The following is a 17,129-nucleotide window of genomic DNA, read 5'->3' on the forward strand; positions in this document are numbered from 1 at the left end:
CCTACACTATGGAAGTATGCCATTAGAAAATTATGTTCAAGGCGAAGCGATTCTGACAGTTTGGAGACAAATTTATTCTGTGATGGAGTTACCTTTTCACTTGAAAGTCTACTGCATCTATCTGTGTGTCTTCTGTCCGAGCATTGAGATATCTACCAGGCAATTATGTCAGTTGTGGATAGCTGAAGGTTTTATTCCATACAACAGTGAGGAGACGGCCGAATATTACTTGAAAGAGCTAATCCATCGCGGCTTCATTCAAGTGAGTAAGAGAAGAGCCGGAGGCACAATCAAAGCGTGTTATGTTCCAAGTCTTGTATATTATTCATTGTTATTGGTGGCAGAGAAGACGAGATTTGTCTTGATGCCTAACAAGGAAGAGGAATCTTTGGCAACTGTTAAACGGTGCTTCATTTTGGAAGATCTGATTGAGTTCATTTCTTTAGAACAGTCTGACATGTATCTCCAGTCTTTTCTAAATCACAGTTCAGAAAGCGATCATCTCGCTCTGATAGATTGCGAGAATTTTTGTGAAAATTTCAAATACCTTCGGGTACTGAACTGGGGTTCTGCAGTTCTCGACCAATTTCCACCCGGATTAGAAAATTTATTCCTTTTGAAGTATTTGCAATTGAATATCCCTACGCTCAAATGCCTTCCTTTGCTGATATGCACCCTTTTAAACCTTGAAACACTAGAAATGCCAGCTGGCTACATAGATCATTCACCAGAGGGTATTTGGATGATGCAAAAACTCATGCATCTGAACTTCGATTCCATCACTCTACCTGCACCTCCCAAAAATTATTCCAGCTCTCTAAAAAATCTCATTTTCATATCAGCCTTACACCCTAGTAGTTGTACTCCAGATATATTAAGCAGACTCCCTACTGTTCAAACACTTAGAATATCTGGAGATTTGAGTCACTATCATTCTGGGGTTTCCAAAAGCCTGTGCGAACTACACAAACTTGAATGCCTGAAATTGGTGAATGGAAGCAAGCTCTCACGGATGGTCCTCTCTGAATACCAATTTCCTCCAAGTCTGATCCAACTGAGCTTATCAAATACTGAGCTAATGGAGGATCCCATGCCAATGCTGGAGAGGCTTCCGCGCCTTCAAGTGATGAAACTGAAGCGGAACTCGTATTTTGGAAGAAAGTTGGCCTGCGTTGGCTCTGGTGGCTTTCCGGAACTTCAGGTTTTGACCTGAAATCAATGCATTGGCTAGATGAGTGGACGATGGGGGCAGGAGCAATGCCAAAACTTGAAAGCTTAATTGTCAACCCATGTGCTTACTTGAGAAAGCTCCCAAAAGAGCTGTGGTGCATAAAGAGCTTGCGCAAATTGGATTTACATTGGCCTCAGACAGAGTTGAGACAGAGGCTACGGACTTTCGAGGATATGGAGTGGCGGTATGACATCCAGTTATATCCTTACGGAATCTGATGGATGGAATTGGGTGAGTTTTAATCATATCTGAACCGGGTTCTGTAGTTCTCGACCAATACCCACCTGGATTAGAAAATTTATTCTATTTAAAGTACTTGAAATTGAATATCCCTTCGCTCAAATGTCTTCCTTCCCTGCTATGCACCCTTTTTGTTGATTTTCGAACAAGAATCAACATAAAACTTGAAAATCCGAATTTAAACACATACCCGGATTATATGCGGAAAACCGATAAACTAAGATTGTGCTACTGATTTATGGTCGGAGGATGATCACAAAGTCGGAAGATCCTCTCTATTCACGTTGTAAGAACCCTCTAAGCTTCCCTTGACTTGAATTTTCTCTAAATTGCACTTTTGCTTAACTTCACTTAAGTTTACTTTTCTCTATGGATTTGCCCTCTATTTATAGCATTCCAAGAGTAGTGATCATCTTCTCAATGATCACTTAATAAGCTTAAACAATTGTTGGAGTGATCATCTTCTCAAGGATCACTTAATATCTTTCAATATAATATTGTGAGATATTATAGAGTTCTAACTCAAAATAATCACTTGCTCTTGGTCATGCATCCCTCATGGGTGACCTCAAAGTTATAGAACCCTAAATATTAATATATATTTACATATATATTTCCAACATCTCCCACTCACACATGATGGGATGCTTATGGTGCAACGAGAACTCTCTATTCATGCCTCAAAACTCAATTATCATTCTAGCAAATGCAACGTGTGAGCCGTGAACAATAAGGAGGAGCTATCTTGCTTTGAATCTCAATTGTATTCTTTACAAAAGAGTTGTTCGTCATATATCCTAGATTCCATATTATTACATCAAACTCAAGCATACTAAGGCCCATATCAAAACCTATGCTTGACAATATACACTCTATGTAATCACAATTGTATTAATCCCAGATTATACAATCGGTACCGGTGAAAAACATAAGGTAGATGTAAGTAATGAATCTTCCCATCACACTCATATTTCTTAGTTTTAGATTAATTGCTTTCCTAAACTTGTTTCATAAACTGAATAACATCATAGCTTTAGAAAACAAGTTTAAAGTAGCAAACACTAATCTATCTCCTCAAAATATAGTTGATAGTATGTAAGGATACCCATTAAGGTTTATAATACCTCAAAGAAACTTTACACAATAAGAAATAAGGGAAATTTTCTCATTTTTCTTTTTTTGGTCATTAAAGCACATGTTGTATGAATACGTGCTACAGTGAATTCTTTTTTCTGAGAGCGTATGTCTAAATTACTTCACTGTGCAGATCTTAGTTCAGTCGCTACTCAAGCGCCTAGCTTGAGCTTTTAATAAGCTCGCTTATCTAAAGCACCAAATTGAAGATTCACATCTGGCTTTAATCAGGTTTCCATGATTATTGGGTATATCATGGTCGGTTTTATATTTATTAAACCTCATCTTGACCCAGTCAAGGCGATACATTTTATAAATGCTCCATGAGAATGTACATAGTATCTAATTCTCTCTCTATTGTCTCATCTCAGCTTGCTTTTCTAGCAATTGAGGCGATCGCTTGTGTAAGAAAGCTGATCAAAACCTAACGACATAACTTTACTCTAAATATGTGTAATCAAAAATTTTTTTTTTATATGGACAAATGATAAGAAGAATTTAATCATATGAAAAATTTAATACATGTCCATTACTCAAAAAAATAATATCTCCTCAAGTACAATTTTACAATTTATGTAAGCCCAATGATCGAGTATGTTTCAAGTAAACATCTCGTGTTATGGCTTTAGTAAATGGGTCTGCTACCATAAAATGTATAGATGTGTATTGTATTAGCACCTCTCTTTGTGCTACAATTTCTCTCACAAAATTGCACTTGGTCTCTATATGTTTTGACTTACTGTGGTATTTGGCATTTTTTGTAAAAGATATGGCTGCTTGACTATCACAATTTATAATTACTGGTCTTGAAGAATCAGTAATTATTTTGAGATCTTTAATAAATCTCTTAAGCCATACAGCTGCTTGCACTGTTGCTGAACATGCCACGTATTCAACGTTCATCGCAGATAGAGCAATGCATGTTTGTTTCTTGTTACTCTAAGAAATCTCACCATGACTAAGTAAAAATGCATATCTGGAGGTCGATTTTCGCTCATCTAGATCGCCACCTCAATCAGCATCTGTATAACCAATTAAGCGCAAATCACCTCCCTGATAGCATAAAGAATAGTCGGCAGTGCCTTTTAGATATGCAATAATCCTCTTGACTGCATTCCAATGCTTTCGTCCCGGATTTTATTGGTATCGATTGAAACAACCCGCCCCGAATCCCCCCCAGGCGAGTCTATCTAGTCTCATCAAAACAGACTTGATAATAATACTATTAGTAAAGATTCTTCCGAAAATTCGACAGAGTCTCCTTTATATATATAACACTCTCAATCTACAAGTATGAATATAACACTCCCAATACAATCCAATATACAACAAACTCCAATGATCAACATCCTCAACCAAACTGCTGAGTTTTATATCTCCAGAGTCTCAAAAGATAATATTATAATTAATATTAATATTTCAGTTTATTCTTAATCCCAAAAGAATAATATAACAAAAAATTATACAATCCCAACAGGAAGAGATAACCAAGATGTCCAAACAAAAAAAAAAAGCATCTATATCTTCTAACACCATCACGTGGCCAAGACTCAAAATATATTTACAGTCGCTGGGTCGGTTTGATGTACCTGCAACCTCCTGGTGAGGGGGGAAAATATAATAAAAACGAGGTGAGTTTAAAACTCAGTGAGTGGATAGTAGTTTTGAAAATTAATTCTTACTTTAAAAAAATAACCATATCATTTCCAAACACGATTTCATTAAACCATAAGCGAGAAACCAGTAATAAATCATTAAACATTTAAATCATATTACTAACCATGGAAATCATATCAATATATCATATAGAATTCACAATTTTGAAAATCATCACCAAACAAGTACCCAGGGAAATAATCTCGTCATATCCGAACCTCAACGGATAAACAGGAAAATACCATCTCATATCTCATCATATCTGTGCATGCATAATCTAGTCCCCAAGGGACAAAAGCGCCCATGCACACGACCCAAAGCCTCTATGTGTATTCAAATAGGCCCCAAAGACTTGTATCTCATCTGTATCATCTGTATCATTTGTATCTCAATATATGTCTGTATCTCAGATCAGTATATCTGTAATCATCATACCGCATGCATATGCCCCCAAAAGACAAAAGTGCCCAAACACATGGCCCAAAGCCTCTATGTGTGTTCAGACAGGCCCCAAAGGCCTCTCATCTCATATGTATCACATGTATCTAGAAGGAAGGGTATTGTCTAATGATTTCAAAAACAATCACTATACTCATATTCACATACCTTTTAACCATATTTTAAATCATACCACATTTGAATTCACTTTTCTTGTCTTTAAAATACTATCATGCGTTATTCAAAGTCGATACGCAAAATCATTAACCAAACATTTTAATATAATATCAATGCGTGAATAAAATTCATTTCGAGAAATCATTAAATCAGAACATTTAAAACACTTATTTCGCAAACATGCTTTACTATCATAATTAACTATAAAAATAGGTTTTGTATATTCCACTCACTGTGACGGTGTTCACGCTCGGTTATCGTCCACGTCCGCGGACCGGTTCTCACTCACGGATCCTCCTAAATCAAGGAAACGACATAATTATTTTCTGTAAGTCGGAATATGACTAAATTTTATGCAATAAACTTGAAACGAACATCTATCCATAATTTACAACTCCCATGTCCATCAAATTACTAAAATGCCCTTGAGTTTGTAAATCATTAAAACACTCCGAGATCATAAATCACCGAATTACCCTTGGAATCGTAATTACACCCAATCCTCAATTCTAAGAATTACTAAAATATCCACATGCTTAGAAATTACAAAATTGCCCTCATAATGTGAAATTACCAAAATGTCCTTGTTGGTCAACGGTCACCGAAATTTGGTCAACGTTGGCTGGGAAGCTCAAATTTGAAAGTTTCAATCACGTTGAGTTCAATGGTACCGGCGATGAGCTCCAACGCGCGGCAACGATGCCAGAATCTAGCTCGGCAGCCGTGAATTCCAACAATCGACTGGCGGCAAAACAGTGACTCTCGGTGCCTATGGATTATAAATGGAAGAGGGAGTCATGAGGAACAAAATCCAACCGGTGGTGTCACCCAAAACCGGCGAAAATCCCGGCAGAGCAAGGTGAAACCATCGCGGGTTTCAAACTTCGATCACCGGCGTTCCGGTTGGTTTTCGGCGGCGAGGATGGCAGGGGAACGACGGCCGGCTTCTAAGCTTCAGATTGGTACCAAGCTCGGCTGAAACGATGGCCGGAAATGGAAGTTATGGCTGGGTCACGTTCGCGGGTCGGGTCGGGTTTGGTTTCTGGGTCTGTAGTTGGGTCGGTTTGGCAGCTTCTCTCTCACTCTCTCACATATGTGTGGCTCTATGTTGCTCTGTTTTTCAGCTTCTTCTTTTGTTAACTTCTTAACCACCTCTTTTATTCATTTTAAATTCACATATGTTACATTGACTCACTAACCCCACAACATAACAAATATCTGGCCTAGTACACATTATAGCGTGCATAAGACTGCCAACGACACTTGAGTACGGAACTCGTGCCATTGCTTTTAGTTCTTCAGGAGTCTTAGGGCACATTTCAAGGCTTAGAGTTTGTCCTTTTGAAATAGGAGTATCCATAGGTTTACAATCTGACATATTGAATCGTTCAAGAATTCTCTTAATGTATGTCTCTTGTGAAAGAGATAAAAGTCTTTTTGAACGATCCCTATGAATTTTAACTTCCAAAATATAAGTTGCTTCGCTCATATCTTTTATTTCAAAATTTGAGGATAACCATTCTTTTATGATTTTGACAAACTCTAGATTGTTTCTAGCCAACAAAATATCGTCCACAGATAGAGATAAGATAACAAAGTTATCTTCTGATCTTTTAACATAACATATACACAATGGTCTTCTTCGGTCATCAAGAATCCATAAGAAATTATGGCTTCAAGAAACCTAAGATACCATTGTCTAGAGGATTGTTTCAGCCCATATATTGACCTTTTAAGCTTGCAAACTTTACACTTTTGGTCTTGTAATATATAACCCTCAGGCTGATCCATATATATTTCTTCCTCTAGTTCTCCATGGAGAAATGTTGTTTTAACATCCATTTTATGTAATTCAAGATCCATATGTGCAACGATTGCTAGAATCAATCATATTGAGGCAAACCTTACCACAGGGGAAAAAATTTCCTCATAGTCTATACCTTCTTGTTGGGTATATCCTTTTGCTACTAAGCGTGCCTTATATCTCTCAATTGCGCCATCCGCCTTTCGTTTGATACGTAGAACCCATTTATTTCCAATGGTTCTTCGTTCAGGCGGTAAATCAACCAAGTCCCAGACTTGATTTGATTTCATGGACTCCATCTCTTCATTCATTGCTTTCATCCATAATTCCTTAGCAGATGACGCAATAGCCTCACTAAAAGTTCTTGGCTCATTGCTATCTTGTGAAGCAACCATAAATGCCTCCCCCTCAATCTCAAAACAACGATGTGGGATGGAAATATGATTACTCCTTCGAATTGAGGTATCCTGTGAAGTCATTCCATAAAATGGTTGACTCCCACTAGGATAAGAATCCCAGGTAAATCTGGGTTTTCCTCAATTCGATTGGCAATACTCGATGGATAATTCATTTCATATAAACGAATATCTTTGTCAACATATGTTATGCAAGGAAATTCATTCTCTAAGAATATGACATCTCGTGATTCTAGTTCAGTTATAGTTCTATCATCACATTCACCAATCAATACATACCCTTTTGAGTGCTCAGGATATCTTATGAAAATACATTTTTTTTCCTCTTGCACCCAATTTTCCATGTGTATGGGAAGGATTGTGAGCATAAGCTGCAGACCCCCAGGGTCGTAAATGAGTTAGAACATGTTTTCTGTTTGTCCATAATTTATATGGAGTGGAACTAATTGACTTACTTGGGGCTCGATTAAGTATGTAGGCAGCAGTTAACAATGCATCCCCCCAATAGGATATTGGGAGATTTGCTTGCGCCATCATAGACCTAACCATCACAAGTAATGTCCTATTTCTCCTTTCCGCAACACCATTGTTAGAGTACAATTTATGCACTAGTTTTGCATTGTTTACTTCCCTTAATATCGATGTTTTGCACTTAATAATAGTGATTTACTTGTGTTTTATTTTTGTAGGTGCAATTCTATAGATTGATGCTAAAATTGAGTTACAAGATGATGTTTGAGAATGATTATTTTCTTAGAGAAATTTTGAGCGTCAGAAGAACTTTATTGATAAGGCGTGGGCGCGCGTTGTCAATTGCGGACCTGCAGTTTTTAGTTTAACGTGTTTTGTATTTTTGATTATTTTTGTAATTATGAATTTAATATTTCAGATATTATTATTTTATTTTAAAAAGAACTCTAGAGGAGAAGAGAGAGAGAATATTTAAGGGAGGAATCCCCAGTAGGATATTAGGAGATTTGCTTGCGCCATCATAGACCTAACCATCTCAAGTAATGTCCTATTTCTCCTTTCCGCAACACCATTTTGTTGTGGAGTCCCAGAAATAGTTAATTGTCTCTCAATACCTTTCTCTTGACACAATTTCTTGAACTGTTAAGAAAGATATTCACGTCCACGATCTGTTCTTAAGACTTTGATCGTTTTGTCTAATTGATTTTCAACTAATTTTAAAATTTTTTTAAAGCAATCTAATGCTTTATATTTGTAAGAAATCAAATAGACATGACCAAAACGTGAGTAATCATCAATGAATGTAATAAAGTATGAGGTGTCATGTCTGGCCCTTACACTCATTGGACCACAGATGTCAGAATGGATAATTTGCAAAGAACTTTCAGCTCTAGTTCCTTTACCAAATGGTTTTCTTGTTGTTTTTCCAACTAGACAACTCTTATAGACAATTCTATTTTATCGAGTGAGCCCAAATAGCCCTCTCTAGATAATTGATGCATTCTGTCTTTCCCTATATGTCCTAGTCTGGCATGCCATATATTAACATCCACAGAATCAGAAGATGTGATAAATGAAAAACAATCCAATTATAATTTTGATTAATTACATTCAAAATCATAAAACCATTAAGTAAATAACCAGTTTTGATTAGAGTTTTATTAAGAACTAATTGCATACAAACATCATGGAATATCACATGATATCCCATATTTAGAAGTACAGTGACAGATACTAAGTTTCGTCGGATTTCTGGTGCATATAACACATCGTGGAGATAAAGTATTTGGCCACCATGCAATTGTAATTTGCAAGTGCCAATCCCTTAAGCTTCATCCCTTGAGCTATTCCCCACGTATATCCACTTAGTCCCTTGATTAAATCGACGATATTCTACATAGGCTCCAAGTTCATTGGCTACGTGTTCCGTTGCTCCTGAATCTACAATCCACAAAGGATGAGTTTCAATCATATAAATGGAGCCTATTACATACATATTATGTAATTTTGTGGATTTAGTATGTACCTTTTTCGGCTCAGTGCAATCATGAGTGAAATGGCTAAGTTTGCTACAATTGTAGCATGTCACTTTGCTCATGTCCTTCTTCTGACCAGCGCGTTTGCCTCTTTTGCGCTTACCCAAATTGGATTGCCCTTGATCAGATTTCTTCCTACTCTGAGAGGAGATTTTACCTCCTCTTTTGCATTTAAAGCCCGAAGCTTGTCGCGAGTTGGTATCAGCCATATAAAGTTGAGCAGAAGATTTAGCTGCCTCTAGGCGCTCATCTTCTAACTCCAAGTGATGTTGAATATCTTTAAACATCTTGACACTCTCATTGTGTGTCATGTTAACTTTCATATGCTCCCAACTGTCTGGAAGAGATTGAATAATTGCCTGAACTTGCTGTTCATTAATTATAATGCTATTAGCATTTTTTAACTCTCTTATTAAAAGTGACATTTCTCTCAAATGTTGTTCCATCGAAGTATTGGGGCGCAATTTATAAGTATCAAATTTAATAGTGAGTCTTCTAAGTTTGTCATACTCACACATAAAATCATCTTCCATAGTGCTCAACAACAAAATGCGTGCACTACGATTTTTTATTTTCCAAGCTCCATAAGCTTCATGATCTTTTTTATGTTGAGTAGTGTTACCCTTTGGTGGCTCAGTTATAATGTTTGTAATTACTTCTAGTGAGTCTTGTAATTCAAGGAGGTTTTAAACTTTATGGTACCAAATGTCATAATTGTTACCGTTCAGTTTAATTCCTTTGTTTAATTGAGCCACGACACTGTTTGTTGTCATTTCTTCTAAGAAAAACACAAAACACAGAGATAAGAAAAACTTCTTGATTTTACTTACACATATTTAATTATTTTGTTGCAAACAAATAACTGAAAATATGATAAGTTTAATGTAAAGATTTGATTCGAAAAGTTGTCAAGGCTTCCAATCATCGTCATTTTCAAACATTAAGTTAACATAATTTTAGTATATTGCGCCAAATATTAATTCATTTATTGTTTATTCCCTCAGAATTTTAACAATAATAAAACTGTCACTTTATGAAACATGTCATAAGAATACATCCATCATGCATCTGTTCACGTGGATAGTGCACCAGGAAAATTCCCAGGAAGATGGTGGAGATTTCAAAAGTCCCTATAAATACCAAAGTTCCTTAAACTCATGCCCTTTTGTCAGAATTTTCCTAGACATGCAATTCGTCCATATTACTACGCCAGGATTATTCTTATTTTATGTTTTAAGTAGTTTTGTTATGCTCCCACTGAAGCACAACCCTCTTAAGGATGTATCATCATATGCAAAAAAATTTTATATTTTTAATACTTGCATAAAGTATTATTCTCTAATTTTAAAGCATTTATTTGAATAAAATTGAAATTAAATATATAATCATGTTATAAATTAATTTTTAAATTTCAGTAAATAAAAATTTGAAATAGTCGCCGCAACCGGCGCCTCAAAATTCAATTGGGAAGGCGGTGCGTGGATTATACTCTCCACCACCGCGAGTGGGCATGAACAGTGAAAGCACTGTTCATCATCTTCAACCTCAAAAAATTTTTTCCAGATTTTTGAACCGGAACTTTAAACGCTCCGTTTTCTCTAAATACACGTAAGAATTTTTCATATGATATACCGTTGGAAAGCTCTTTTCATGCTCTTTCTAATGATACCAATTTCATATTTGTATGTTATGTATCATGAAAGATATGAGTAAAATAAACTTACGGGTTCATATCCTAGGTTTTCATTTTACTCATTACACGGATCATATTAATTCTCATGGAAAATAGGAATTAATCTATACACCTTAATATGTTTATTAATCCAGGTGCATGGAATAAAAAACAAGTAAATCGTTACATGCCATTAATATGTGTTCTAGATGAAAAATTAATTTTCTTAAAGAACATGCTTGGGTTTCATGCTTTACATGCTTAAATCAGAACACAACCTATTTAGCTCTGATACCAATGTTGATTTTCGAACAAGAATCAACATAAAAACTTGAAAATCCAAATTTAAACACATACCCAGATTATATGCTGAAAACCAATACACCAAGATTGTGCTACTGATTTATGGTCGGAGGATGATCACAAAGTCGGAAGATCCTCTCTATTCACGTTGCAAGAACCCTCTAAGCTTCCCTTGACTTAAATTTTCTCTAAATTGCACTTTTGCTTAACTTCACTTAAGTTTACTTTTCTCTATGGATTTGCCCTCTATTTGTAGCATTCCAAGAGTAGTGATCATCTTCTCAATTATCACTTAATAAGCTTAAACAATTGTTGAAGTGATCATCTTCTCAAGGATCACTTAATATCTTTCAATATAATATTGTAAGATATTAGAGAGTTCTAACTCAAAATAATCACTTGCTCTTGGTCATGCATCCCTCATGGGTGACCTCAAAGTTATAGAACCCTAAATATTAATATATATTTACATATATATTTCCAACATCTCCCACTCACACATGATGGGATGCTTATGGTGCAACGAGAACTCTCTATTCAAGCCTCAAAACTCAATTATCATACTAGCAAATGCAATGTGCGAGCCGTGACCAATAAGCAGGAGCTATCTTGCTTTGAATCTCAATTGTATTCTTTACAAAAGAGTTGTTCATCATATATCATAGATTCCATATTATTACATCAAACTCAAGCATACTAAGGCCCATATCAAAGCCTATGCTTGACAATATACACTCTATGTAATCACAATTGTATTAATCCCAGATTATACAATCGGTACCAGTGAAAAACATAAGGTAGATGTAAGTGATGAATCTTCCCATCACACTCATATTTCTTAGTTTTAGATTAATTGCTTTCCTAAACTTGTTTCATAAACCGAATAACATCTTAGAATATCTAGGGATTTGAGTCACTATCATTCTGGGGTTTCCAAAAGCCTGTGCGAACTACACAAACTTGAATGCCTGAAATCGGTGAATGAAGGCAAGACGTGGCAGCTCTCAAGGATGGTCCTGTCTGAGTACCAATTTCCTCCAAGTCTGACCCAACTCAGCTTATCAAATACTCAGCTAATGGAGGATCCTATGCCGAGATTAGAGGAGCTTCCACACCTTCAGGCGCTGAAACTGAAGCAAAACACTCATATTTAGAAAGAAAGCTGGCTTGCGTTGGCTCTGGTAGTTTTCTGCAGCTCAAGATTTTGCACCTAAAATCAAGGCTATGGCTGCAGGAGTGGACGATGGGAGCAGGAGCAATGCCAAAACTTGAAAGCTTAATTATGAACCCTTGTGCATACTTGAGAAAGCTTCCTGAGGAGCTACGGTGCATAAAGAGCTTACATTGGCCTCAGCTTGAGTTGAGGCAAAGGCTACGAGCTTTTGAGAATATGGAGTGGCGGTATGACATCCAGTTTGATCCTTCTGGAATCTAACGGATTGAAAGAGGTGAGTTTTACTCAGTAGATTTATAAATGTATAATTTATCGTAAAACCTTCAAAGGTTCAAATTTTAATTTTTTATCGTAATTTCCTGACTCTTGTAGGAAAATCCAAGTGGAAAGCATCATATATAATTGCCGTCTGGCTTTCAATTTCAACTGCAATTCAGCATTGATCCGTTTAATTATCTTCATTTCAGCTGCCTTTTGGGGGCACTATTTTGAAGCAGATTTGCCGCTAGTAATTCCATGGTTAGTCTATTGTCTTTAAACTTGAATAAGGTATGTTTTTGCTTTTGTTGATGTGGATTTTGTGTTTTAGGAACTGTTGTGCGATTAGGACTCCAGTTAAGTGTTGTTCATGAATAAAGGGTTTGGCTGTCCATGGACTGTATGGAAAAAGACATCTAGTCAAATTTTCATCAAGTGACTGAGGGAATTGCACCAATGTAAATAATCCTCAGTGCCGTCATGCTTTATTTGAATTTTAATTTGCATGACAAAAGGATATGTATGAACTGTAATTTGCAAATTTGCCGTCTTACTTGTAATCCCTCCCCGCAAGACTACAAATTATAAGGTAAAGTCTGGACCGGCATTCGTGGGCTAAATTGCAGACCATCACATGCTTGATCTTGAACCGTTTGATCGGTCGAAGGAAATGTACATCACTTGAGTTTCATCGATAACTGGAGTAATGTAGATAAGCTCACTGACGCTCAAAATAAATGGTTCAAAGAAAACAGAGACAATGATTAGAAATGAACATAACTTGCTATAACTTGCTACCTCAGACTCGATTAAAACTTAAAAGAAAAGTGGTGGCCTGCTGACACCAAAAGGATTAAAGGAATCTCTTTTGGAAAGCATCGAAGAGCAATAAAGTGGGGAAATGAAGACAAAGCAATCAAAAGTCAAAGATAAGCTACTAGTAATCTCACTAGAAGGTACTAAAACATATTTATCTAAATTTAAATTAATTTCCACTGCCAATTTGTACTTTCAATCCCCAAAAACAGTCCAAAAATGCTTGATATGGCCTAAATACTAAGGATATGGAGTGGCGGTTTGACATCCACATATTGCCTTATGGAACCTAATTGATTAATTGAGGAGAGTTATACTATCTTATCTGATAACTCAACCTTTAGTTACTTGCCTGATTTGGTATGCCTTTTTCCGTTTCCTGATTTTCTAACTGTTGTATGATTAGTTCCAATTAAATTTTCTTCATCCGGGTGTGGTTTGCTCTGCTGTCTCAAATTCATCAATGTGAATATGACAGTCTTCATTAATATGCCAATTAAGCACTTCCGCTCGGATGTGTATTATCTTTACTTATTTTTCAGCTTTATGCCTTTAGCTATTGGATAACTTTAGCCCTATGCCAGTTACAATCTCAAGATTTGTGCAGAAGACTGCTTTTATAATTGTAAATTTGTATTGTTACTTGTAGTCCCTCCACGGCAAGACTAAATAAGTAAGGTTAAGTTCATTGACCATGCAGCTTTTCTGCAAATTAAAATCCAGTTGTGGTCTATGGAGAATTTAGCAACTGTAATTTAGCATTTTTGAGCTGTCTTTTGGAGATATTATTTCGTATCGGATTTGCCATGCTTAAGTTATTGTCTATGAACTTGAATAAGGCCTTCCTTTTTATTGAATTTTCTAACAGTCGTATGATTAGTTCCAATTAAGTTTTCTTCATTCGTGTGTGGTTTGCTCTGCTCTCTCAAATTCATCAATGTGAATATGACACTCTTCATTAATATGCCAATTAAGCACCTAAATTCTGATGTGTATTATCTCTACTTATTTTTCAGCTTTATGCCATTTACCATCTCAAGATTTGTGCAGCAGACTGCTTTTATAATTGTGAATTTGCAATGTTACTTGTAGTCCATCAACGGCAAGACTCTAAAAATGTTAGGTAAAGTTTGTTGAATATGCAGCTATTCTGCAAATCTGATCTTTGCACAAATTAACATCTGGTTCTGGCCTATCGACAATTGACTGTTGATTTCCAATTTTCCGAACAAGCCAATAGTACCCTAACACAATCAACCCAAGCGTTTAAAGAGGATACAAATTTTCAGAAGCCACCAGAATTGCATCAACTATTGGAGTAAATGCAGATAAGACTACTGATGCATAAAAATGGAAATTAACAATCAACTTGAGCCGTCTTTTCGGGAAGTTGTTTTGAATTCGATTTGCGAATTTGATAAAAGTGAGACTGCGAGTATTGTTGCAGATTAGCCCTCCCATGTGATGCACACGTGACCCACTCATTCTCATTTGACCACATCAAACTTCAGTCAAAGTTGTTACAAAGCGCGGCAAAGTTTGTTTATGCGGTTTCTGTTTTGTACTAAACACAGATGTAATCATCACTAGATTAACAAATAATCATAATTAAAGCGATTGGCACCTATGATGACTTGTGTCTACTGTGATATTGAGTAAAGCATACGCTTATGCGCACAAAAATATTAAACAAAAGATGCCTTATATTAGGGGTGGGCACGGTTCGGTTCGGTTCGAAATTAAGTAGAACCGATTTAAATCGGTTATTTTATAAAAAGAACCGAATAAGAACCGAACTCAATAAGAACCGAACTCAAACGGTTCTTTTCGGATTAGTTCGGTTCGGTTCGGTTTTTTCGGTTCTGGGCCTATTGGGCTTATTTTGAATTTTTAATTTTTTAGTCCATTGGGCCTCATGAATGTAAAAAATTTTTTCAACAATTAATTTATCCTAATTTTATTACAAATATTAACAATAAATACAAAGTATTCAAAACACATTTTATCACTAATATCTTACTAACTATTAATAAGATACTCCCAAAATATGAAATATTAAAATTTAAAAATACATAACCAAACTTCAATACTCCATCTATATAAACATAATCATAATGTTATAAAGAGAAATAACACATGTTTGATTTTAATAAAATCATGTTTGATTTGAATAAAATTATTAACACATGTTTGATTTGAATAAAATCAAAAAATAATTCGGTTTTTCGGTTCGGTTTTTCGGTTCAGCTAAGTGAACCGAATACCGAACCGACATTTCGGTTTTTTTACAAACGGTATATTCGGTTTTTAAAAAAAATAAAAACCGAACCGAATTAGAAAAAACCGTCGGTTCGGTTTGGTTTTTTTAACACTACGGTTTTTTTGCCCACTCCTACCTTATATATACATATAAATGTTCTTTTAGGCATTTTTTTTGGGGGTAAAAATTATAGGCTTTCAGATGAAGGACAAGACTTTTTCGTGTCGTATGATGAAGTTTATGATAGTTTTGTTTAGGAGTGTGATGATAAATCTTTATATTATCAAGAAACTTTAGCTTTAAGAAATTTAAGAAGTTCTAGTTTCAAAAGACATCTAGTACTAACTTTTTTTTCATTCCCATCATTTATCTTATTTAATTTATTTTAGACACTATAAGGTAGAGTTTATTTCACACTATAAGGTAGAGTTTATTTCTCTTTTTTTTTAAAAAAATGAATGCTGTTATTTCAATAATCTTCGTATTACATTCTTGTCATCATGATTTATTTTCATTTTATTTTGAGACAAAAGGATTGTTTTTGAATTCTCGTTAGCAAATGTGCATTGCTTTCCTTTTATGGATTGGCAAAAACAGAAAACAAAAACAATTAAACAAGATTGCAGGACATCAGCATCTTATTCTTTTCTTGAACCAAGTCTTTGTTTTGTTTAGCTTTTGTTAAGATGCTTTATTAACCTTCCTCCTTTTTCCTATTGCTAGTTTGGTATCTCGTTCATTTCTTGAACCAAGATATTTGCCTTTACTTAGAAGTAAAGCTAAAATGCTCTTTCGCCTTTCCTCCCTTTTTCTCTTAACTTGTGTTTTCTTATGCTATCATTTTCAATTGTACCATACACCATTCATTTATCAACATCCAGTTTGAATAAAATTCTTCAATTTGATTTTTTTTGCTTCTTCCACATAACTGTTTGATTGTGGTGCTTTCAGTCACAATTAGATATCATCGGGACATTAAATCTCTGATTACTCAAACAATCAATAACAGGTATTTTATTATCTGAATTATTCATATAATAATTTCATTTTATTTATTTTTATCTCATGAATGTTAGATCCACTTTAGGTTTGTCATTAATTATTTTTCACAAGTTATATTTTTTATTTTCATTTTCGTAAGTATCAAAATAATCACTATCATGTACACGTTGCTTGCAATTTTATTGTGTAAAAATCATCACCCACAAATAATATCAAATGAAATTCACTCGCACATTAAAAAATATGTGCATATAATTTTTTTTAAAACCATTATTCTCCCTTGGAGCTTACTATTATTTAGTACACGAAATAAATAAATAAATAGATATATAACTTGATGGAGTTGTTTGCGAATAGGAATTACTATTTATTTAGTTTTGTGTTTCTGCATCACTATTATCTTCTCTGTTATATTTGCTTTTAGCAATTGAAGTGCATATGATTTAGGGTTTTTTGTTATATTTGCTTTTATCCTCAAATGTTGTTTTTGTATTTGTTTTATAATAAAGATATGATTAGTTTCTATATAATATTTGTTGAGT

The 17,129-nt window shown here is 35.1% G+C and overlaps 2 protein-coding genes across 3 annotated transcripts in view; both read left to right on the top strand.

Moving 5' to 3' along the window:
• The window catches only part of LOC127902602 (disease resistance RPP8-like protein 3), a 37,665-nt gene that overhangs the window by 16,652 nt on the left and 3,884 nt on the right, over positions 1-17,129 (top strand). The window lies entirely within an intron of this gene.
• LOC127902200 (toMV resistant protein Tm-2 netted virescent-like) lies at positions 83-1,213 on the top strand. Its single transcript, XM_052441021.1, has one exon. It carries the CDS (start codon positions 83-85, stop codon positions 1,211-1,213), a length of 1,131 nt encoding a protein of 376 aa, XP_052296981.1.

Source organism: Citrus sinensis, chromosome 5, assembly GCF_022201045.2.
Source record: "Citrus sinensis cultivar Valencia sweet orange chromosome 5, DVS_A1.0, whole genome shotgun sequence".
Taxonomy (NCBI): Eukaryota; Viridiplantae; Streptophyta; class Magnoliopsida; order Sapindales; family Rutaceae; genus Citrus; species Citrus sinensis.